General features: G+C 35.6%; 1 protein-coding gene across 6 annotated transcripts in view; it reads right to left on the bottom strand.

Annotated features, from left to right (window-relative positions):
• Positions 1–24,249, bottom strand: part of LARP4B (La ribonucleoprotein 4B) — a 259,367-nt gene that overhangs the window by 88,418 nt on the left and 146,700 nt on the right. Inside the window, exon 1 of one of the 6 annotated variants that reach the window (XR_012470022.1) lies at positions 5,289–15,323. The exons of 4 other annotated variants lie outside the window; for them this stretch is intronic. Coding sequence is in view for 1 of the 2 variants with exons in the window: in XM_074193223.1 (XP_074049324.1) it covers positions 5,289–8,471 (3,183 nt within the window). In the remaining variant the exon portion in view is untranslated. Of the gene's footprint in view, positions 1–5,288; positions 15,324–24,249 lie in introns of those variants that run through there. One more of the 6 variants, XM_074193223.1, reaches the window with a different exon arrangement.

Genomic DNA, 24,249 nt, shown 5'->3' with positions numbered 1-24,249 from the left:
AGATAGGCTGAGTCAACAACAGCCTATTGAAATACCTGAAAAGTGAGGTGATGAGAGCCTGCACCAGAAGACAGCAGTGTCAAGAGAAAATGGGGAGTATTCAGGAGATGTTACAATGATGAAATGAAGAGGTCTTTGAGAACAGCTTGGACAAGGGGGGTGAGAGTGAGGAATTCAGAAGGGCTCCTAGGTTGTGAGCCAGAGGGATTGGGAAGATGGCACTGCCTTTTATACTACAGAAAATGGGGGAGACAGGGAGAAGGGAGGAAAAATAATGAGCACCAGACCTAGAGTGAGAAAGGCCTGGACTCATCTTTCTGAGATCAAGTCTAGTCTTAGACTCAAACTAACTGTTTGACCCTGGACAAATCACTAAATCTTGTTTGCTTCAGTTTCCTCATCTATAAAATGGGTTGGAAAAAGAAATGGCAAATCACTCCAGTTATCTTTGTCAAGTCAATCCTAAAAATGGTATAACAAAAAAGTCAGTCATAACTGAACTCCAAGGAGAGTTGCCAAATTCTTGAACATAGAGGTGCTATTTGTGGGTGACAATGCAAGATTAAGGGTATGGCCATCTTGAGTGTGGTTAAGATAGAGTAAGAAGTAAGGAGATTGGAGTAGTGAGGGCCTGTGAAAGAGAGGCACTAGGTATGCTGATGTCCACTAGTATGCTTGATGAACTATATTAAAATCTCTAGGCAGAAAATTAAGTTGCACTTATTAATACAGTGCTTAAGGGCTTTTCCATATGATCTCATATGATCTCATCGGATCCTCATCAAAACAGTGGGAAAGAAGTTATTTTTTTACAATCCTTTTACAGGTGAGGAAACTGAGGCATGTCAAAGTAAAGTGACCATCCAGGCACCTCAGGTTTTCAACATAGATGGCCCATGACTCCTTTCATAATGTTGCTTTGAAAAGATTGAAAATATAACCAATGAACCCATCCTACTTTCCTCCTTCAAGAGCAAGTTGGTCCTGAAATGTGGAAGAGACAGCATGGTGTAAAGGAGCAAGAAGGACTTGGGCTATAGAGGGAGAGTCGCTTTCTGTCTCTGAGAGTTCGCTTTACTCATGTGTAAAATTAGGGAGTGGGCCTTGATAACCTTGAAGGTCCTTTCTATCTCAACATCTATGAGTCAAAGCATTTAATTGCAATATTAGAGCCAACTAAAAGGCACATATCAAAATTTTCTCAACATTATGAAATGGCAAGATTTCAAGTTAAGAATTTTATTTTATAAAAGTTTGTTATACAAAAACAATTCTTAATTAAAACCCATGGTCTATGACAGCACTCATGAATTTCAAACTAATACTAAAATCTGTACCAAATTTACATTAAAATTCTCATAGTAAGTTACATGGGCCAGTGAGTTAATGAGAGTGAGAAGCAGGGTTAGCTTTATGTAAAATTTTTGTGTTGGTTTTTTCTATTTTTTTCTTTTTGGTTACCCTCTTAGTCAAATATTTGGACAATATGTGGGCCAAGATGGTGGAGAGAAGACAGGCACAGTGTTAAGTGCTCCTGATTCCCCTCAAAAACAACATGAAAGAAACCTCTTAACAGAAACCCAGAAAGAGAAGCTAGGAGAAGAACACCTACCAACAAGGTCTGTTCTCAGGGGGACTGTGGGTGAATCCGGAGTGGAGACCAGACAGCCAGCGCGGGGACAGCAGCCAGGGGAAGCCAGCAGCATTAGCAGCAGAGGCTTTGGTGTGTGGCAGGTGTGAGAACCACCTTTTGGGGGGGCCTACAAGAGGTGAGTTCCAGGACAGAGTTTCAGAGCAAGCCTGGACAACAGGCTAGGACCTGAGCTCCATACTTTCAGCAGAGCCCTCTCCCCAGAACAAAGTAAACAACACCTCAACCCCCTCAGGCTCAGGTGTGGGCAACAGAGTTCACTCAACTGAAAGGGAGAATAACTCTCGACCTCAGGGCCCAGTCCAGGGTTCAAGGTTAAGGGCCTAAAACACTCCAGAGAAAGCAACCACCACCCCCTACTGACCAGCCTTTGGAATTACTAAACCAAGTTAACAAAGCCTCAAAAGCAAACCTCTGAGAGCCACCCCCCCCCCCAACACAAGAGTATAAGATGAAGAAAGGCCAGTGGGAAGGAGGGTCTATGGAGAAGAAATAGATTCTAACCCATAGAGACCTAGCACTTCTGAAGAGAATATGAATTGGTCTCCAGCTCAGAAAGACTTCCTTGAAGAAATCAGGAAGGAGTTTAAAAAACAATTGGAAAAATTGGGAAAAGAAACTCAAGAGAAAATTAACATGTTGCAAGAGAAAATTAACATCTTTCAACAAGAAAACAAATCCTTGGAAAATACAATTGGACAAACACAAAAAGGAAAATAATTCTCTCAGATCCTCAACTAGACAAATGCAAAAAGAAAATGATTCTCTCAAAACTGCACTTGGGCAAATGGAAAACTTCAAAAATAGAACTGGCCAACTGGAAAAAGAGCTGCAAAAGGTAAATGAAGAAATTTCTCTAAAAAAAAAATGGAATCAGTGGAAACTAATGACTTCGTGAGACAAGATTCTGTTAAACAAAAACAAAAGATCAAAAAAAAAAAAATAGAAGAAAATGTAAACTAACTCATCAGCCAAACCAGACCTCAAGAATAGATTTAGAAGGGACAACCTGAGAATTATAGATCTTCCTGAAAACACTGAAGAGAAAAAAAATCCTCGACTTAATATTACAGGATTTAGTGATGGAAAATTGCCCTGATGCCATGAAACAAGAGGGCAAAATAGTTATTGAAAGAATACATTGTTCCCCTACAGAAAGAGATCCTAAAATGAAAACACACCAAGGAATGTTGTGGCCAAATTCCAGAACTATCAGGTAAAAGAGAAAATCCTTCAAGCAGCTAAAAAGAAACAATTTAAATACCAAGGAGCCACGGTAAGAATTATGCAGGACCTGGCTGCATCAACATTAAGGGGTCAAGGGTCTGGAATGAGACAATCCAGATAGCAAGGGAGATTGGAATGCAGCCCAGAATCCACTATGGGGCAAAACTGAGCCTTCTCAAGGGGCGGCTAGGTGGTGCAGTGGATAGAGCACTGGCCAGGGAATCAGGAGTATCTGGGTTCAAATCTGGTCTCAGACACTTAATAAATTACCTAGCTGTGTGGCCTTAGGCAAGCCACTTAACCCCATTTGCCTTGCAAAAAACTAAAAAAAAACCAAACAAAAGAAAAAAACTGAGCCTTCTCTTCCAGGGGAAAAGATGGACATTTAACAAAATGGGAGACTTCCAACATTTCCTGATGAAACAGCCAGAGCTAAATAAAAAACCTGGACATCAAACAGGAGGCTCAAGAGAGACACATGAAAAGGAAAAAAAAGGGGGGGGTTAAAGAGAATATACTAAGTCAGAAGTGATGATGGTCACCCATGACCTATCCATGAGACTGTTATCCAATAAAATGAAACTGGCTATATCCCTACCTGGGAGAAAGACTGATAACTCTCAAGAATTGTAACTATTAGAGAAAATATATTTAGCCAGAAGTGATGGACTCTCATAACTTTTCTGTAAGTCAAACAAAATGATTTAAAAACACTACCTCCTTAAAAAAGAGGACAGTAAGGAGACTGGAGGATGGAGGAGATTGAATGGGGGTAAATCTCTACATTAAGAGGCACAAAAGACCTATTGTAATAGAAAGGAAGAAGGGAGGAGGTGAGAATCACCTAAATGTTCATCTCATCAGACTTGGCTTAAAGTTAACTTACACACACTCAATTAAGAAACTTACTTACCTTTCAAGTATTAAAAGGGGAAAAGGGGAGGGGGAGAGAAAAATGGGGAACTAACAGAAGGGAAGAAAGAAGGGGGGAATGGAAAGGGGAAAGAAAGGGGAGGGGGATTGATCTAGGAGGGCAAACACACTTAAGGGAGTGGTATTCAGAAATAAAATAATGGGGAATATGGATAAAGGGGGAAGAGGCGAAAAATATAAACAGAGGGAAGATAGCATGGAGGACAATAAAGAGTTAGTAATTATAACTTTGAATGTTAATGGGATGAACTCTCCCCTAAAACATAAGCGAATAGTAGAGTAGATAAAACTGGAATCCTACAATATGCTGCTTACAAGAAACTCATTTGAAGCAGATATATGTGTGTGTGTGTGTGTGTGTGTGTGTGTGTGTGTGTGTGTATATAGAGAGAGAGAGTGTAAAGGTAAAAGGTGGCAGCAAAACATACTGAAATGAAACAAGCAGGGGCAGTAATCCATATTTCAGACAAAGCAGCTGCAAAAATAAATCTCCTTAAAAGAGATAAGGAAGGAAACTATATCCTCCTAAAAGGTACCATAGACAATAAAGTAATTTCAACATTAAATTTGTATGCACCCAATGGCATGGCATCCAAATACTTAGAAGAAAGGTTGAAAGAGCTATAGGAAGACACAGACAGCAAAACTCTACTAGTGGGAGAGACCTCAACCTCCTGCTCTCAGATCTAGATAAAGCTAATCATAAAATAAACAAGAAGGAAGTTAAGGAGGTAAATAGATTGTTAGAAAACCTAGATATGATAGACTTATGGAGGAAAATGAATGGGGATAGAAAAGAATATACTTTTTTTTCTGCAGTACATGGCACTTACATAAAAATTGACCATGTCCTAGGGCATAAAAACCTAATGATCAATTGGACAACATGCATTAGAATTGTTTTTTTAGAACAAATGTAGCTTATTTAAGTCTACAAAACCTACAAAGTCTTAAGTTTTAAAAAATTAAGCTAAATTTTCCAATAAATTTATTTTCAGTCATTGGGCTCACAGGTTCATAAAAATTTGCCATTCGTTAATGGGTTAAGACTTCTGGATTTTAAAATTCAGATAATAAAAAATTATTATGCATATTAGTAATTTGTATCATAATATTAATGTTTATGTCATTTAAACACATAAATATTTTGATCAAGTAATTTTTTTAGCAAAAACTGTAGAGAATGATTTCCAGTTTAAAACCATAAAAAAAAAAATCTGGTACAGTAAGATCAATCTTATTTAAGAACATACCTTTAATCTTTTATTTGTTTCAAATTTTTACTTTACTTTTAAAATAAAAATCAAGATGCAGAGATTACTTGGAAAAAGCCAACAGCACCATGGAATCACACAGATCATGAAAATAACTTGGATAATAGGAAATGTAATATGTAATAACTAAAAAATGATCCTAGATTTTGTTGGGTTACTGGTTTCTTAAAAAATAACAACAAATCATTAAAAAAAATACTTACTAATTCTTCACCTCTCTCTTGCCATCCCCAAATATCACCTTCCTGTGATACCAGTTGTTGATAGGGGTAGCTTTCCACTGAAAATGCAAGCTCTAAATCTTCTGGCTTATTTTGAAATTTGTTACTTGTATCTTCCATTACATCTTTAGGGATTGAATTAGTCCACTGGTAACCCATTTGATAACCACCACAACCATTAATAAGTCTATTAGAAAATATCTGATTTGTTATCCCTCCAGACTGGTAGTAAGAAAGCTCATTTAAGAAATGAAAATTTAATTCATCCTGGTAATCCACTTTGAAGCAATCTTCTGACACATTTAAGTTATTTTCCAAAAAATGAAGGACACAATTCTCACTGAATGGTACCACTTCTTTGCCATCAACAGAGATGACAGGAATTGCTTGAGGTAAGTCATAAGAGGGAGTAGTAGCGTACTTATCCACTTGAGTTGGGTCAACTTCACCTAGAGTTTTTGTGTCACCAAACCTTAGTTTTTCAGGAGTCAACTTGGAATTTTCCACCTCATTCCTTTCGGCACTTAAAACACATTCCCTAATTTGTGGCTCAGGATTTATTTCTTGTAAATGGCACATCTGGTGGTCATTAGAATGATTACCAATATTTTTCTCTGGGCATGGTCTTTCTTTATTTTCTTCATTACATAATTCTGGTTTATCATTTGAGTTATCATTACCAGAAGTATCATTAGCTGTTTTCACTGATCTATAACAAACTTGTTTTAGCTGTAAATTCTCACTACTCTTCAGTTTATGCTCTTCAGTTTCTGGCTGAGGTACACTTGCTACATTAGAACACTGAATTGAACATGACAATAAATTAGGAGATTCTATTTTACACTTATTAACCATTTTCTGGGTTTCAAAGTTGTTTTTCAGTTCAAAGCCTTTCAAAACTTCAGGACTATCATGAGAAATCAAAAGTACATTATGACCATGCAATAAATTTTCCTTACAAATCAGCATATTTGTTTCTTGATCAAAAATAGTTTCACAATCTGACTTGAAACTTTCTGTCTCATACTTATTATCCTCACTGTGGACTGTTTTGGATACCAGATTGTTTAATGGACCTGTTTCACCTCCAGTAATTCTACAATGATCACCTTCATTTTTGTGCAATATAGGAAATGACTTCAAGTCAATTTGATTATCAGAGCAAGCTAAGAAAGATGAGGGGGAACCAAAGTTTTTGTTTACTAAACTGGAAGACTGAAGATTACTTTTATCTTTACTTTCAAGTATTTCTTGTGAGAGAGCAGGTGTTGGGTTCTTTGGTCCTTCATTTACTTCATAAGTATCATATAATTCACAACTTAAGGTCTCTCTGGTCTGTATTAATGATTTGCTTACATTTATATCAGTAGATAAATTTGTCTGATTTAATAATTTAGATTGAATGGCACCTTTAGTATGATTTTCACCTTCTAAAATGTTTACCTCATTTTGAAACTGTGAATGATTCTCAGATTTGAAAGGTAAGTCAGTGTTTACAAATTCTAATTTTTCCTTTTTCAAGCTATAATCATCTAAGATGGTCTCACTGGTGTCTAAGATGTTCAAAAATTCGCTATGATGATCATTAGAATTAGATACTGCATCTTTTGTATCACAGTGCATCTGAAGGAACTTATTTTGAGAATCCTTAAAATTAGTCAACTGATTTGCACTTATATGAAATTCACCTCGACCATTAGGAAAAACGTTCTCTGTTCTGTTGAATTCTAATTCAACTTTACTTTTACTGCCATTTAAAACTTCCTTCAAATAAATATTCTCCATTTCACTTCTAGAATTTAAGTTATGATCTAGTGTGACAGCTGTAGTCTCACATTCAGCATTAATTTTACTCTCTCCATTGGCTTTGAGTAAATTATTGTCCAAATGATTTAATGTGTCTGAAATAGGGAAATCTCTTTCTTCTTGATCAACACATATGCCTTTTAAGGAACCGCTGTTTATGTTAAAGTTTAATTCACATAAAATAGTATTATGTAATGAACTGCTCTGGATATATGTGTTAGAAAATTCAGCACAAGTTTTTATCTTTAAATTATCACCTGACATGCTAGAAGAATCTTCTAATGTATAAGATGGATCATTTTCAGTAAGTAGGTCAGTAATACATTTAATTTCCTCATTAGAAATTTTCTTTACTTGACTTGGAGGTAGTATTTCGTACTGGAGCAATTCTTCCTGTTGTGTGTTTAACTTAGCACCTCCTTGTAGAGCATGCCAGCCTAAAAATTCCTTCCCAGTATCTAGAGGCCAGGCTGTGGTACACATTCCCTCACTGGTAACAGCTGAATGATTTTCATCTGTTGCAATTTCTCCATGCACATCAGAAAATATCTCTTCATCCATTTTTAGACACTCAGAATCAATAACACAAATACTATAAATTTCATTCTCTCTTGAATTACTATTTTGTTTGTGATCAATATAAATTGGTTTTTCATCTTTTATTTGTCCTTCAGAAAGATCTAAAATTTTGATGCTCTCATTATTACTGCAGATTTGGACATTTGCCACTATTTCCTTCTGTGCTAATGAGCTTCTACAAGTTACTGGGTAATATTCCAGATGGTTTGTTTTTAAAAAAACCTCTTCCTGGAAGCTTTGGTCTGAAAGCACTGGTGCATACGAAAGTGAAATACAGCCTTGAGAACTCATATCATCAGCCTTGTTAAGTTTATCTCCATTTTCAATAAAGTATGCATTAGTATTAGGCTTCTCAGAAAGATGCTCATAAGCAACCAAATCTTTCTTCATTTCATCTTTCTCTAAATTTTCACATCTATTTAAGACCTTGCGTACCAAATTTAATGAAGGAATAAAATTAAATGAATTGCTAGTGCTACAAGGCACGTCCACTTCATGTTCAGTCTCTGAAATATGAAAAAAAGGAAACTTCACTTTTTTAGCCCAAAATAAATTCTGTTTATGGTTCGGTTCCTTCTCCCAACTATCAATTCTTGTAATTGTCCCAGTGGCTCTATTTTCTACTTTGTGTAGCTCCTTACCTTCCACAGTATCAAATAATGAAGATAAAGTTTTACTTATCCTGTTTTCTGGTACTTCTTCCTCCTCAGATTTTCCTAAAAGGCCAGTCTTTTCGGTGTTATTGCTGTTGTTAAATTCTTTGCTGAAGCAGCAACCCATGTTTAAAAGTTCAAAAAAATCATATTAAAAGTTCCTGTTCATTTCAGAACCTCCAAATGTACCTCTATAGTTTTCTATAGAGACTGAAGAAAAGCCAACACCCAGGAACCAAAAATAGTACTGTGCGAGACACTCACATGTTACTGCCACTCAAATACCAAATCCCAAGTACAACATATCAGTCTTCAGTTTTTACAAAAGTTATGCCTTCAGACAAGTTCTCAAACCTAAAAACTATTCTTGGAGTCATAGTAGTAAATTGTTTCATTGCCATAAATTGTGCAGCATTAACAATTTTATCTAATTTTAAAATGTCACAAATGTTACATTCAGTATATACGTAAATAGAGCTCTCTCTAGAGCACCAAGTTCAATACCATGTAACAATTCAAATTTACTAAGAAACAAGAATCTCTAAAATTTCACTGGCAAATAAAACCATTTCTCTAATAACCAAGAGGAGAACTTATGTAGACAATCTCCACTGTGAAGAATGCAAAATTTTTACTGTTGTTAAGAGTTAAACATTTTATAAAGTAGAAAAATCAGCATTCATGGATTAAGACATTTCCTAATGACTATTGAATTATCTACTACATAACAGATCTGTGCGCTGTCTTTTTCAAATTACTGTCACATAAAGTCAACTGTACATGTCCCAGTTTTCCCATTTCTATTTTTGCTCATCCTGCTTCCCTCAAAGTAGAATACTCTCCCGATATAATGTCTTGAAATTCCCTTTAAATTCAAACCATCCTTCAAAGCCTACCTCAAATATCATTACCTCTTCATGATTCCTTCTTTGTCCTTTCTCTCTAAAAGAATTATGACCTCTCCCCTTAATTTTCCATCATAATGCTAAATTGTATGTGTCTTCTTTACTCCTTACAAGAAATTTTGTTGATCATATCAACATTACCATCATTTTCCCTTTCAGACCCTGAAAGAGGATAGCTTGGGAATAGCATTACTTCCAGGTCAGTGCCCTCACCTACTATCACAAGAAACAACACCTATGTATTGGTAGCCTGGCAAATGTTGCTGCAAGTACCTACAACCATAGCTACTTATAAGTCAAGACAGAAAATGCCTTGCTCCCAAAGTTCTAGGCAACATTAAAATAGCTAAATATCAGAAAATTAAATGACTTTATCAATGAAAATTACATTGAAGAAGCAGCATTACCATCTTCATTATTGCTGCACCCTAAGTTACCATAGTTATTTCCTCCTATGACTGAAACCTTCAATGTCTTCAATGGAAGCACCAAGCTCATAGTAATAATCTGTTCTTATACTCCCTGTGCCACTTTGTATAAGCCTCTAAATACTCTGCTATTATTTGGTTTTTATGGATTTGGGGTTTTTACATATTCCACGATTTGCCTTTCCCAGAAAGTCAACCCTTATAACTATGAGTAGAAAGAGATTTCAGAAGTTAATAAAAACACTTTAAATGAAATCATACCTAGTCCCCATACCTCTGCAAAGAAAAGTGCAAACAGGTAGACTTTATCCTGTCTCCTCTTTGGGGTCAAGCTTAGTCATTATAGTTTCATGGCATTAGTTTGAACTTTTTTCTTTTGCTCATTGTTGTGGTTATTGCTTATCTTTTTTCCTTGATTCTACTTATTTTATCAGTTCATATTCTCCCCATTTGTTTTTCTACATATTTATTGCTCCTTCTTATACAGTACTGTTTTATTTAATATAATACAACTTTTTATTTAGTCATTTCAAATCAATAAACTGAGCCAACATGAGGATCATGTTTTGTCTCAATCCTTGAGCACATACTTAATGGTGGGATCAAATGGTAGAAGTATATAGACATTTCAGACACTCATTCCAGTTGCTTTCCTAAATGGCTTAATCAATTCACAATTGCACCAGCAACAAATTATGTTGGTCTTTGTACAAACCCCATAAATATCATTTTCACTTTTTAATCATCTTTAACTTGTTTCATCATAAGTGAGTACCAATGCCTCAGTGTGAAAGTAAATAGCAATCAGTTCTGATTTGGCCAGAAATTCAGAAGGTCTTCCCCCTAAAAGACTGATTTTTTATTAAACCAAGTAAAAGAAGCATTCTTTCATTTTTTACCTAGCCTTAATCATTGAATGGGCACCTCCTCAGACAAAATGAGAACTGTTACAGATTGTAGTTTAAAAAGGCCTGAGCCATCTCCAGCTTGCCACTGAACCCTGATGGCTTGGGAGGAAAGAGTGAATGAAGCTGGTGATTTTACCTTTACTTAAATTTTTAAATTTTACTTAAATTTTTACCTTTACTTAAATTCAATTTACTTGCATTACCTTCCTAATGCCATGTTCCTCTTTGAGAACAAAGGTACAAACAACCACCAGTTTTTGTAGAACGTGAGACAAAATCTGATTTGATTTGTACTTTTTTTTTTTTTTAGATTTTTGCAAGGCAAATGGAATTAAGTGGCTTGCCCAAGGCCACACAGCTAAGTAATTATTAAGTGTCTGAGGTCAAATTTGAACTCAGGTACTCCGTAACTTGCCCAACGGAGTGGTATGCCAACCTCCTCAATCAATCATAATCATGTCTCCTCAGCAAACAAAACTTTTCAGCTACCATATTAATATGCACTAAGGGACCTCCAAATATAAATGACAAATTAATAAAAAGAAAAGGTCTTATAATCATTAAGGGTAGAAATGAGGGAGGAGAAAAGAGAAGGTCAAGGAGAGAGAGAATGTTGCTGATTATGAAATCATGTCAACAAGCCAAAGGTAGGCATGGTTCTTTGCAAATGAATCTTAAAAATTATTGGTTAAGTCCTCTTCTATTTGTTTCTGTGAACAAACTACTCACCACAGTCTCCTTGGCATACCAGGATTTCAAAAGTATGTAAGGACTACATAATGTTGGCCAAGAAAAGTTTGGTTCAAAATGAAGTACTCACTAAAGAGAACTGATAATCTCTGATGTCTTGTCATAGGTACAAGGAATTTTTTGGCTCTACAATCCAATTTAAAGAGGAAAATTCTTGCAACTCACACTTATGTAATTATTTAGAGACTATAATCCTTACATCACCTCTCCTTTCTTCTTCCACAAAGGGAGTACTCCTATGAGTACTCTGCCAAAAGGAATGTATTTTGATTATCAAAACCTGGCTAGATATCTTAAAAGTTGACAGATCCCAAATCACTCAGGCTGACTTCAAATGGTCAACAATAGGTCCAAGGCTAAGTAAGCTCCACATGGTCACTGTTTGGTTCTGGATTGGCTGCTAGGAGTAAATGTAAATAGCAACTGATTCTGCTTTGGTCAGAAACCCTGAAAGTCTTCCTCTTCCACACTGATTTTTCAGGGGGCAAGGGGGAAATTCTATTAAAGGGGTCTACCTCTGCCTCCTTTTTTACCCCTTACCTAGCTTTAATCATTGAATGTGCATTGACTGAGAGCTATTAAAGATTGTAGTTTTGAAAGGTCAAGGTCTCCTACTGTATTTAGGGCCATCTCCAGTTGTCTTGATTCAAAACTGGCTACTAAATCCAGAGATGGCTCTCAAGGAAAAAATGTGTCTGGTGATTTAGTTCAGTTCTCCCTCACTTAAATACAATTCATTTGCACATCATAGTATCACATGCCTGATGTCATGGTCCTCGTCAAGACCAAAAGACAAACACCATCACTACACTAAAATACCTTTTACAACAATGGAACAAATCAGACACTCCAGGTCTTCTGAAAATCAATAGAAGAAGTGAGATTGAAGCTCCTTCCTTATTAATGATGAAGTAAGAAAATGGTTGTAAGAAAGTTTAAAGAGCAAAGTGACCACCATTCTAACAAAGAAAGAAAATTAAAAAATGAAAATGAAAACTTAGCCATGATATGCAAAAAGATGAAGGCATAAAGTTAATTTATTGGGGGGGGGGGAATATGACCTAGAAAATAGCTGATTGGAGGCCTGTGTGACCTTGGGCAAGTCACTTAACCCCATTGCCTTGAGAAAAAAGAAAATAGCTGATGAACTTGTTTTTCTTAAAGAACAAAACCATGGTGGGGGGGGGGGATAGGAAGGATAGAAGGAGGAGAGAAGGAGGGAAGGAAAGTTTTCCAAGTTTGAAAGTATGCAGGTGTACCCTGATTTAAGTAACCAAATACGAAAATCCAAATTTCTAAAGCAGAAATCTGAGCTGTTTTAAATAAGCAAATGTTCTTCGTAAATTCAAAGTTGTTCCATTTGTAGTCATTTTTTTAAAGAATTTTTCAAGACTCTGAAAACTAACAAACTATATAAACAGAAGGCAATAATAAGACAATTTTCTTTTGAAATTTTTTTTGTTATTCTGACCAACAAATATGAGTATTTCCATATATAAAGAATAGGTAAGGACTGCATATGGAAACTAGAATATTTTAATTTAAAAAAACAAGCTATACTAAGAAAGTATATGATAGATTATACACATTAGATTGAAAACCATTCTGCTTATCTGTTTTCCTTTGATCTTTCTTCTCTTCTTTTTAGTATATTTTTTAAAAAAGACTTCAACAACACTCATTTTGGGGTGTTTCCTTTTTTTAAATATATCCTATCTCTTCACCCACTTTTCCTCCTAAGAATAAACCCACCTCACCTTTGTAACAAATAATGAGACAGTGTAACAATAAATAGCATGCTGAACTTGGAGTCTAAGTTGGTTTCAGTTTATAATTTACAGTCTGGGCAAACTAGTAAAAAAAAAAGCCTCAGTTTCATTATTCCTAAAATGTGATGCTCTGAAATGAACACAATATGTCTAATGTGTTCTGATGAAGGCCGAATTCAGGATGACAATTAATTCTACAATCCTAGACTGGAACCCCCCCCCAAAAAAAATTTGCACACACAGTTGATCCATTTTGACCTTATAGTCTCTAAAATCTATCTTTTCAGAACTGTCTCATCTTATCGCTGATCTATACAAAGGTGATTTTTAACTGAAATTTAGATATTTATCCCCATTAAGCTCTTTGGTATTAGATTCAGTCTAATATACTAGCTTATTAAGATCTTTCTTTTTTTAAGTATTTATTTATTAGTCATCTTCAACATGCTAGATACTGGAGTTTTTCTTGGGGGGGGGGGGGGGTTGCAAGGCAATGGGGTAAAGTGGCTTGTCCAAGGCTGCACAGCTAGGTAAATATTAAGTGTCTGAGGTTGGATTTGAACTCAGGTACTCTTGACTCCAGGGCCAGTGCTCTATCCACTGTGCCACCTAGTCGCCCCTATTAAGATCTTTTGATTGTAATCTTTTTTACTTGATTTCTGTTGTCACCTGCAGACAGGGGGATAGGAAAAACAGCTAACCCATGCTTGAGGTTAGAAGAGTCAGTGGCAATTAAATATGGGATACTGTATTTAAGGTTAGAGAATATATCTAGTTGAGTTGGTCATCTGTAATTTTAAGATTAAGGCAAGAACATAAAACCATAGCCGAGATAAGGTACTTCAGACCTTTTATAAACCACTTGCAGACCAGGGATCAGAATTCCTGTCTTATTGAGGAGGCAAAGCAATTTTTAAAAAGTTATTAAAAAAAGTGAAGAGCAAGAAACAACTATAGTCCTAAGAAAGAAAAATAAACAATGCATGAATAAAAGCATAAATCTTATACTTAATAAGTGTGAGGTGAAGAAAATGTGAATGCATTGTCTGAGGGTCAAGATGAAAATAAAGTCTGGGGAATAAGTCAACTGGGAGAGATGAAGAACAGAAAGTTATATGAGAGATGGAGAACAGAAAGTTATAATCAGACTGAAAAAGTTCAAAACTCTTTATCATAGAATATCTCAGAAATGGGATAGATCTAAGGTAAAACTATCCTTCAAAAGAACTATGTCATGCCCAAGATCACATGTTTAAAGCAGTCTGTTTTCCTGACTCCCAATGTAGTTTTTAATAAGAATAATTACAAACACATTTAGGAAAAAATAATCTAAAATAATACCCTCCCAATCAATTAATGATGTATTTGGGAAATATTTAACAAAATAAATAAAACTAATTTTTTAAAAATCTATTAATAGCACTAATAAAGTGTTTACTATGGAGGAGGCTCTATTCTAGTCCCTGGGAACAGAAGAAAAGGCAACTGTAACATTTGTAATTTATAGCTTTTTAATCAAACTGAGTTGGATATTGTCTCTTAAGAGTTAATATTACTAGTGAAGTCCTCTCAGGGTTAAAAATCATTAAAACAAAGAAGACTATTGCTCTTAAGACTATTCTTAGAAAAAAGAGGGAGAGAGACCTTGCATTCCAAGTCAGGCACCCTCCTGATTCTGTTGGGGGGGGGGGGGGGGGAGAACAGTGAACTATTTCCAGAGAGACCTTGCATTTTTGGTTAGTCACTTATTTGATGATAAAACTACCTTAACTGGGAGAACAGTAGATTGCTCCCATGAGAAAAACCTTGCATTCCAACAAAGCTCATAAGGCTCCTCTTGTTTGATAAGTAGAGTTACTTCAATAAGACAGCTATAATCCTGAAGGTTATTCTCACCATCTGGATGGAGAGGTAATATTTTATGAAAACTTTTCAATCTTTTCTTTGTTGCTGGGGTAGATTTTCACAAGTAGAATGTAACTCTGAAGACTAACCAATGAAGTCGACCAAGGGACAATAGAGAGGAGGGGGAGATCGAGTTAGGCCATATAATCTCACTGGACTGTCAATTTGGGGCAGCTCCCTGATCTTCACTACCTTTGTGAGACTTGGAGTGTGTGCCCTTTTCTCGAGAAAAGCCAAAATAAACTTTTTTTTGCTCAGAGGAATCTCTATAGTTTTTTTTTATTGTTGCAAGGCAAATGGGATTAAATGGCTTGCAACAATAAAAAAAAAAAAACTATAGAGATTCCTCTGAGCAAAAAAAAAAAAAAGTTTATTTTGGCTTTTCTCAAGAAATTATTAAGTGTCTGAGGCCAGATTTGAACTCAGGTACTCCTGACTTCCGGGCCAGTGCTCTATCCACTGTGCCACCTAGCCACTCCTCTATATTTTTTTAAAGTGAAATTTTAATCCCACAGTTTGGTTCCCTGACTGGGAATTAATGCCCTCCTTAAGAGTCTCTTGGAGATACACACAACCGGGCGCCGTGCTGGAAAATGTCAGCAGCTGTAATGCCCAGGCAGATCCTTTGAGGAGTGAGGGAAGAATCCCAAAGAGAGAGACTTAGTTTCAGTAAAACTGAAAGCTCCAGAGTACCTCTGGAGGCAGTACTACAAGGAGAGAGGCCACACCACAGGAGAAGACCCAAAGACAGTGCCATGGTCTGTAAGTTTGTATATACAAGCTCAGGTGTAGCCCCAGGTGACCGAACCCTTGTCACTCCCACATCCAGATCAAATTCATGGGGAGTCTTATTTTCTTTGTTTTGAAAAATAGGAGTGTATTTGGAAGAAGAGATAAATAAGGTTATAAAGCACAAATTTGGAAGAAGTTTGTGTGTAAAAGATACTGAATTATAAGGTTAACTTTAAGAGAACCTGTTGTTTTGTTTTGCTTTAAGAGAATGAAACTTCAGCATGAAAACTTTTGTTTCATGTAGGTTAAGAAATTTAATATTTAAATTTTAAAGAAGTAAAATTGCAGATTTCTTCCCCCCGTGTTAAATGCAGATTCATAAGGATAGTGTATAAGAGATTGGGAAGTATATCTTAACTGCAAGATACCCTTTCCAATCATGTTGTATAAATGTCAGGGGCTTTGGAAAATGATTAGGAAATTAAAAATTATGTAACCCTAATTAGATGACTTATCAACAAATAAAATGTTGAAGAGTGTTATCAAAGATGTCATGTACCTTTGGAAATATAAACTATCTTACTGTAATGTGGTCAAACCTGGAATTAATGATTGATTGCTTTGTAGGGATAATGAAGGAAATTTTCAAAGGTCATGAGCCTCTGGGTTACCTGAAATTTTTAAATGATGTGTTGGGACTTTGGTCTAGATCTGTAGGTCAAGGTATAAATGTAATAATGGAAAGACTGTTTTCTGAAATCTAGTTCTTAATGTTATACTTATTACTGTTTTGTTAAATTTAGAGACCCTTAAGATATTCTAATAGGTTGAATGAATTATGAAAAGTAATAATTTGTATTTCAAACATGGCTAATAATTAAACATGTTTATTATGGAGAATTGTTACACAAGAATATGCCAATTATACATACATGCACACACACACACACACACAAATGTATATATGCAAAAAATCATCGGAAAGAAAATGATAATAATTTGTGATTTTTTCTGTGACAATCTCTGCTTAATTATTATGTGAGAATTCTTAGAATAATCTCCTAGCCAAAGGAGGTGTTTATTTATTGTAATACAGCAGGTTAGTCAAGAGGTCTCTGGTATACCATCTTTGTCCAGAAATAAAACAGATATGATTTCAGACAAAGGGATTTGGGTATGCAGATTAAAGGTTAGTGGCACGAGGAGGATAGGCCTTCTAGCTGAATTATAAAACATATTTGTGAAGAAGTTGGGGTTTTTTATGTCAAGGAACTTTCCAGATGATGGGGGAAACTTGACTGCTTTTTGAATGTTTAGAAAGTCACTTCATTTAATGTATTCTGATGACAGGGACACAGAAGTCTGGAAACCCAAAGGAGGTTTGGACACTACACAGGTGACAGGTGTGTTGGGAGAAAAAGCCGAAGGGGCAACTTTTCAGTGCAGCCTGAGGTTGGACCCTTTTGACTTGACTTCCCCAAATGTAACATTTGAATAACATCTCACCAGATAAACCTAAAATTGGATTTAAGGCATTTGACTATCCATATGACCTCTGCCTGGAAACTGACAGTCAAAATTATATCTAAAAAGGAATGTTCCTTTGAAGTCCTAGATCTTTACAGTGAATCGCTAAAAGTCAATCTGATAGAGAAATTTTAGGTCAAGTGGAGTTTAATAGCTAGAGAGGCTAGCATGTGGTTTTAACCTCTGCTATTAGCTATATGTTTTGAGAAATATTAAGATTCTTTGATTTTATGCTAGGAAAAAGGATATTTAGGTAAGAAGAATAAAGAAGGTTATATAATCTCAAGATATGCTTCTGTGCAGTAGTAGTTTCAAGTTCTACTTTGAGAAGGGAATGTAAGTCAGTTGAGTATATCAGGAGAAGAATCACCTATAGTTAGTTCAGTTAAGAAATATTTTGGGAAGAAAGAAGAATGTATTTTAGTTGAGGATACCTGAGTTATTATTTTAATGAAGAGCAAAATGAAGGCTATTTGTATGTTGCTTGCTGGAAACTGTACAAAAGATGCCATCTAATGTAAATGTTATAAGCTCAAGTTAACTTGATAATTTTCAACACATTCACTTGTGAAGTGAACAATTATGGAAGTTGTGTTTTTGTTAAAGTATGTATATCAATGTGACAGGTAAAATGTGAATTTTAACAGCTTTAGAATTTTATGGTCAAATGATGAAAATATGAGCCCGTCTGATAAAATGTTGTGTTAAGAAGTTCCTTTACCAGAAGAGGAGAGAGATCTCAACAAGTCATTTGAAATGGAGATTGGAATGGACTCCGCAGATAGAGAAAGATATTGAATGTCTCCAGGGGAAAGGAGAGAGAAACCAGACAAGTTCATCTTGCTCCATTGTGTCTATGTGTAAAGGGCTGTTTGGTCAGGGGCTTCCCCAAGAAGAAGATGGGTCCAAAGTGGACAGAGAAAGAGAGAGAAGGGGGGGGAGGGGGGGAGGGAGGGGGGGGAGGGGGGGGAGAGGGGGGGGGAGAGGGGGGGAGAGAGAGAGAGAGAGAGAGAGAGAGAGAGAGAAGAGGGGGGAGGGAGAGAGAGAGAGAGAGAACAGAACCTGAGAGAATATCAAGGATAGTGTGAGAGGACTTCAGATGCCAAATATGTATGTATGTATGTATGTATGTATGTATGTATGTATGTGTTTGTGTGTGTGTGTGTGTATGTCTATATATTTAGAAAAAAAAAGAGGAGGGATTGAGTGGAACATTCCCTCTTAAGAGTAAATATTCCTAGTGAAGTTCTCTCACAGAGTTAAAAATCATTAAAACAAAAACAGATTATTACTCTTAGAATATTCTTAGGAGAAAGAGGGAGAGAGACCTTGCATTCCAAGTCAAGAACCCTCCTGATTCTGTTAGGGGGAAAACAGCGGACTTCAGAGAGGCCTTGCATTTTTAGTTAGTCACCTATTTGATGATAAATCTATGTTAACTGGGAGAACAGTAGACTGCCCCCACGAGAAAAACCTTGCACTCCAATGAAGCTCCTAAGACTCCTCTTATTTGATAAGTAGAGTTTTCCTAGACCTTGTGTTGCATTACTTCAATAAGACAGTTATAATCCTGAAGCTATTCTTACTATCTGGATGGTGAGGTAATATTTTATGAAAATTTTTCATTCTTTTCTTTGTTGCTGGGATAGATTTTCACAAGTAGAATGTAACTCTGAAGACAACCAATAAGTCAACAGAGAGGGACAATAGGGAGGAGGAGGGGATCACATTACGCCATATAATCTTGCTTGACTGTCAATTTGGGGCAGCTCCTTGATCTTCAATACCTTTGTGAGGCTGGGGAGTGTGTCTTTTTCACCAAAAAAGCCAAAATACTTTTTTTTTTTGCTCAGAGGAGTCTCTCCATTTTTAAGTGGATTTTTATCCCAAACAAAACTATTACAAGCCAGTACATGAGTCAATAAAAATAAAGCTACAACTATGCACTAAGGACCTAGAACTATTCTCAAAGTACTCTGAAAAAAGTATTTGGGTCAGAATTTAATGTAAAGTTGATACCATAAATGAACTGAAAAATTACCAAGAATTCTTCATTTGGTCTTTAGTTTTAAATTTTGAAAGTATCATTACAGCACAGTTCTAGGTTCCTAATAGTTATGTGCTTTGTTTTTTGGTCCATGAATGATAAAAAATGCAAACAACTATTTCAAGTATATTAGAATTCAGGTCAAATATCCTCTAATATATAAAAGATAACCACTTAGAGATTCATACTTCATTTTAGCTTTTTATGCCTTAGACATACTTTAAATAACTACTGGGTCCTATTTTTGGCTCTCACTAGTTTCTTTAGTTTTAAAATTAGGCATTTTTAGAAACTATCAAATATTAACAGTCCAAAAGGGCAGCTAGGTGGCACAATGGACAGGGCACTGGTATTGGAGGTAGGAGGACAGGAGTTTGAATCCAGCCCCAGACACTTGACAATAACTAGCTGTGTGACCCTGGGTAAGTCATTTAACCCTCACATCCAGAGACATATCCAGTCATCCTGATTCATTTCTGGCCCCTGGACCCAAAGGTTGTGGAGGAGAAAGTGAGACAGACTGGTGACTTAACATGGCACCCCCTCGCTCAAATCCAATTCATAGGTCTGTCAATAGCCTTTTTCAAGAATGAAGGGCAAACATTATTAGATATAAGGTCTGTCTCCAAAGTTAGCATCCTTGCTTCTGTCATGTTACAAAAATATAAAATCAAGCAAAACCAATTCCCAATTCAGTGTGTCTGAATCTTTAGTTTATCCCCTTTTCTACAAAGAGGTAGCCATTACATTGATTGTATTTTCAAGTTTTTTTTTCTTTAAAATGTCATTATTCTCCCACCTCCATTCATTTTACTCTATGGTTCACATAAGTCTACACAATTTTCTCTGAAATCATCCAGTTTATTATTTGTCATGATGCCAAATTATTCAATTATATCTGTAAACCGTACCTTGTTTTATTTGTTTACGGTATGCTTCATAAATAGTTCTAGGTAATAAAAAGTACAGCTATAAGTATGCATATTTTAGGTATATGAGGCCCTTTCTTCTTTTCTTTGATCACTTCAGGGTGACAGGCTTACTAGAAGTCAAGTTTAGAGCAGGTATTGTAAATTAATTTTGGGGTGGGATAGGGTGGAAAGCTTTGAAAACTCATGTCATTTTTCTTCTGAATCAAATTTGTAAGAATATAAATCATTCCTCAACTGACAAATGACAAAAGGATATGAACAGTTTTCAGATGAAGAAATCAAATCTATATATACATATACACACACGTGTGTATATCTATATGTGTGTGCATATATATTTATATAGTCATATGAAAAAATGCTCTAGATTACTGATTAAGAGAAATGTAAATAAAAACAAATAAAAAGTAGCACCTTGGACCTATCAGATTGACTAACATGACAGAAAGGGAAAATGGTAAGTACTGGAGGGGATGTGGGAAAACTGGGATACTAATGCACTGGTGATGGAGTTATGAACTGATCCAACCATTCTGGAGAGTAATGTAGAAATATGCCCAAAGGGTTATAAAATTGCAATATCACTATTGTACTTTTATCCCAGAGGGATCAAAGAAAATGGAAAAGAATGACTGATTAAATAATTGAGGGGATGTTCATCACTTTGGGAATGGCTTAAAAAGTTGTGGTATATGACTGATATACTGCTGGGCCATAAAAAAAAATGAGCAAGACAAATTTCAGAAAAACCTGAAAAGACTTACAGTAACTCACAAAGTGAAATGAATAGAACCAGGAGAACACAGTACATAATAACAGCAATACTATAAGATGATAGACTATGAATGACTTAGTTACTCTCAGCAATACAATGATCCAAAACAATTCCAAAAGATTCATGATAAAAAAATTCTATTCACCTCCAGAGAAAGAACTGAAAAGGTCTGAATGCAGATTAGAGCATACAACTTTTCCCTTAATTTTTTGGGGTTTTCCCCCCCCCCTTTTTGGTCTATTTTCCTTCACAACATGACTAATATGGAAATTAATTTTACTTGACTATACATATTAAACTAATATAAAATTGCCTACTACTTTGGGAAGAAAGAGGGGAGGAAGGGAGGAAGAGAACTTGGAACTCAACATTTTTAAAAACAAATATTAAAAACTTCTTATGTCAAATTGGGAAAAAATGAAATATTATTTTTTTAAATGTTTTTGTGTCCAGTCTCCTTTTTGTCCCATTCTTCCCAGTGATGTTTCACTCCAGAAGTCCAGGTAGGAATGATTGTTGGAAACTTAACAGACAGACCCAGTTCTCTGATTTGCCCCAGTTCGAACAGGTCCATTCAATTTCAATTAAGAGTGGCTTTTCTGCCTGGAAAGACCTGCACAAATTGATGCTGAGCAAAATGAGCAGAACTAGAAGAACATTATGCACACCAACAACAACATGGGGTGATGATCAACCATGATGGATTTGTTCCTTTCAACAGTAAAAAGACAATTTTGGAAGACTTATGATGGAAAAGTGTCATCCACAGCCAGAGAAGGAACTGTGGAATTTAGACCAAAGACCAAAAGCTTATTACCTTCAGTTTCTTAAAAGCTGTCTTATGATTGGAAACTGAGGGGATGTCCATCAACTGGGGAATGGTTGAACAAGTTATGGTATAGAATGTTATGGAATACTACTTTTCTATAAAAATGGTTGAACTCTAAAGAAGCAAGGAATGAATTACAGGATGCTGAGTGAAGGGAGTAGAATCAAGAGAACATTGTACACATTAACAACATTGTGATTAACAAGCCTTGATGAATGCAGCTCCTCCCAGCAGTTCAGATAGCTAGGACAACCTTATTAAACTGCACAAAACAATAACAAAAAACAAAAAAAACCTTTAGAATCTGAATACTACATTCATTTTTTAAAAATTCTCTTATGGTTTTTGCACCTATCTCATGATTTTCTTTCTTTTACCTTAATCTTGATTCCTCATGCTGAAAATGACTAATCTATAAACATGTTAATGTAAACAATGAGTATATACAATATTCACAGACAGTTCCCTGCTGAGAGGAAGAGAGGATTAAAGGAAATTATTAAACTTAAAATAAGCATATGCATGTGGATGAATGCTGGAAAACTTTTAAAACATGTAATAGCAAAAATAAAATATGTGAAAAAAAAGCTGTCGTGTATTATGCAATTTTGTTATCTATTTCTAATGTTTTCTTTCTTCCATTTGAAACTGATTGTTCTCTCATAACATGTTCAATCATGACCTATGTTTGATATGGTTACAGATGGAAAGCCTATATCAGATTGCTTTCTGTTGGGGGCAGAGGGGAGGGAAGGGAGGGAGGGAGAGAGAAAAATTGCAAAACTCAAACTTGCAAAAGAAATTGATTGGTAAAAGCTATCATTGTATGTAGTTGGAAATATAAATAAAACATTTTTTATTTATAGAGTAGCTTTTCTGCTACTTGTCATATACAGGTGTAAAATGTTTTAGTTATTGTACTGCCACTCACTCAAATTGGCAAAATAAAGATAGAAGAAGCTAAGAAAAATGCTATATACACAAGTTTGCAGAGAATGAGGATAATAACTCTAAATTAGCTGTAAATTCAGAGAATTTCTGAAACCATTATGGAAGGGGAGAGTAAAAGTCACAAATTGAATCATACTTCTTTGACCCAAAATGTCATTGCTAGGAACATACCCTAAAAGTGCTATTGAAGAAACAAACAAGCAAGCACACAAAAATAAGCAATCTCTTTATAAAGTGCAAAAACTGCAAACAACATCCAATATGTGGAGGTTAACAATAAAAGCTACAGTATAATATAATGTAATATTAGATAGCAATTAAGAGCAAGAAATTTAAGTAAATAAAAATATGAAGAGACATTTAGGAAATAATGCAAAACAAATAGAATGGAATATAGACTAACAACTCTTACTTAAAAGAAAAGGAGATGAGAATGAATACTCATAACTAGAATCCCAATGAGGATTTAAATAGCATAAAATAATAATAGACTCTATGAAATGAAGTTAATTTAAATGTAAGTTACCCAAGTAAATTCTTCTGTTCTCTGCCCTGGTCAGATCCAATCTAAAGTTTTTAAGATTCCACATTTTAAACAGGAAATTATCAAGTTGGGAATGTTCACTGGAAGGACAACTGTTTTGACCAATATACTATGAGTATCAACTAAAGGAATAAGGTATGGCTAGTCAGAAATAGAAAAGATTGAGAAGAGAACTGAAATCTGACTTCAAGTATATGAAAGGCATATAATAAGAAAGAATAGAATCACACTTATTCTCCTTAGCCACAGAAAGTTTTACTAGGGGAAAAAAAGAAGTCAAGGCTTCCGAAAAGCTCCTTTAAAAAAATATCCTCAGGGGTAGCTAGGTGGTGTGGTGGATAGAGCACTGGCCCTGGAGTCAGGAGTACCTGGGTTCAAATCCGGTCTCAGACACTTAATAATTACCTAGCTGTGTGGCCTTGGGCAAGCCACTTAACCCCATTTGCCTTGCAAAAAACATAAAAAGAAAAAGAAAAAGAAAAAAAAAAAACACCCTCAAAACTGAGTCAAATTTTCAAAAAAATAAGCCATTCCCCAATTGACAAATGGTCAAAGGATATGCAAAGGCAGCGTACAGATGAGGAAATCAAAGCAATCCATAGTCATATGAAAAACTGCTCTCAATCACTACTTATTAGAGAAATGCAAATTAAAGCATCTCTGAGGTACCACCTCACAACTCTCAGATTGGCCAATATGACCAGAAAGGACAATGATCAATGTTGGAAGGGATGTGGAAAATCTAGGACACATATATTGCTGGTGGAGCTGTGAACTCATCCAACCTTTCTGGGGAATGGCTGAACAAACTGTGATATGTATGTTATGGAACACTATTATTGTTCTGTTAGAAACCAGGAGGGATGGGAATTCAGGGAAGCCTGGAAGGATTTTCATGAACTG

The sequence above is a fragment of the Macrotis lagotis genome, chromosome 7 (genome assembly GCF_037893015.1).
Source record: "Macrotis lagotis isolate mMagLag1 chromosome 7, bilby.v1.9.chrom.fasta, whole genome shotgun sequence".
Taxonomy (NCBI): domain Eukaryota; kingdom Metazoa; phylum Chordata; class Mammalia; order Peramelemorphia; family Peramelidae; genus Macrotis; species Macrotis lagotis.
Note: the sequence above shows the minus strand (reverse complement) of the source record. Positions and strands in the feature narration are given on the sequence as shown.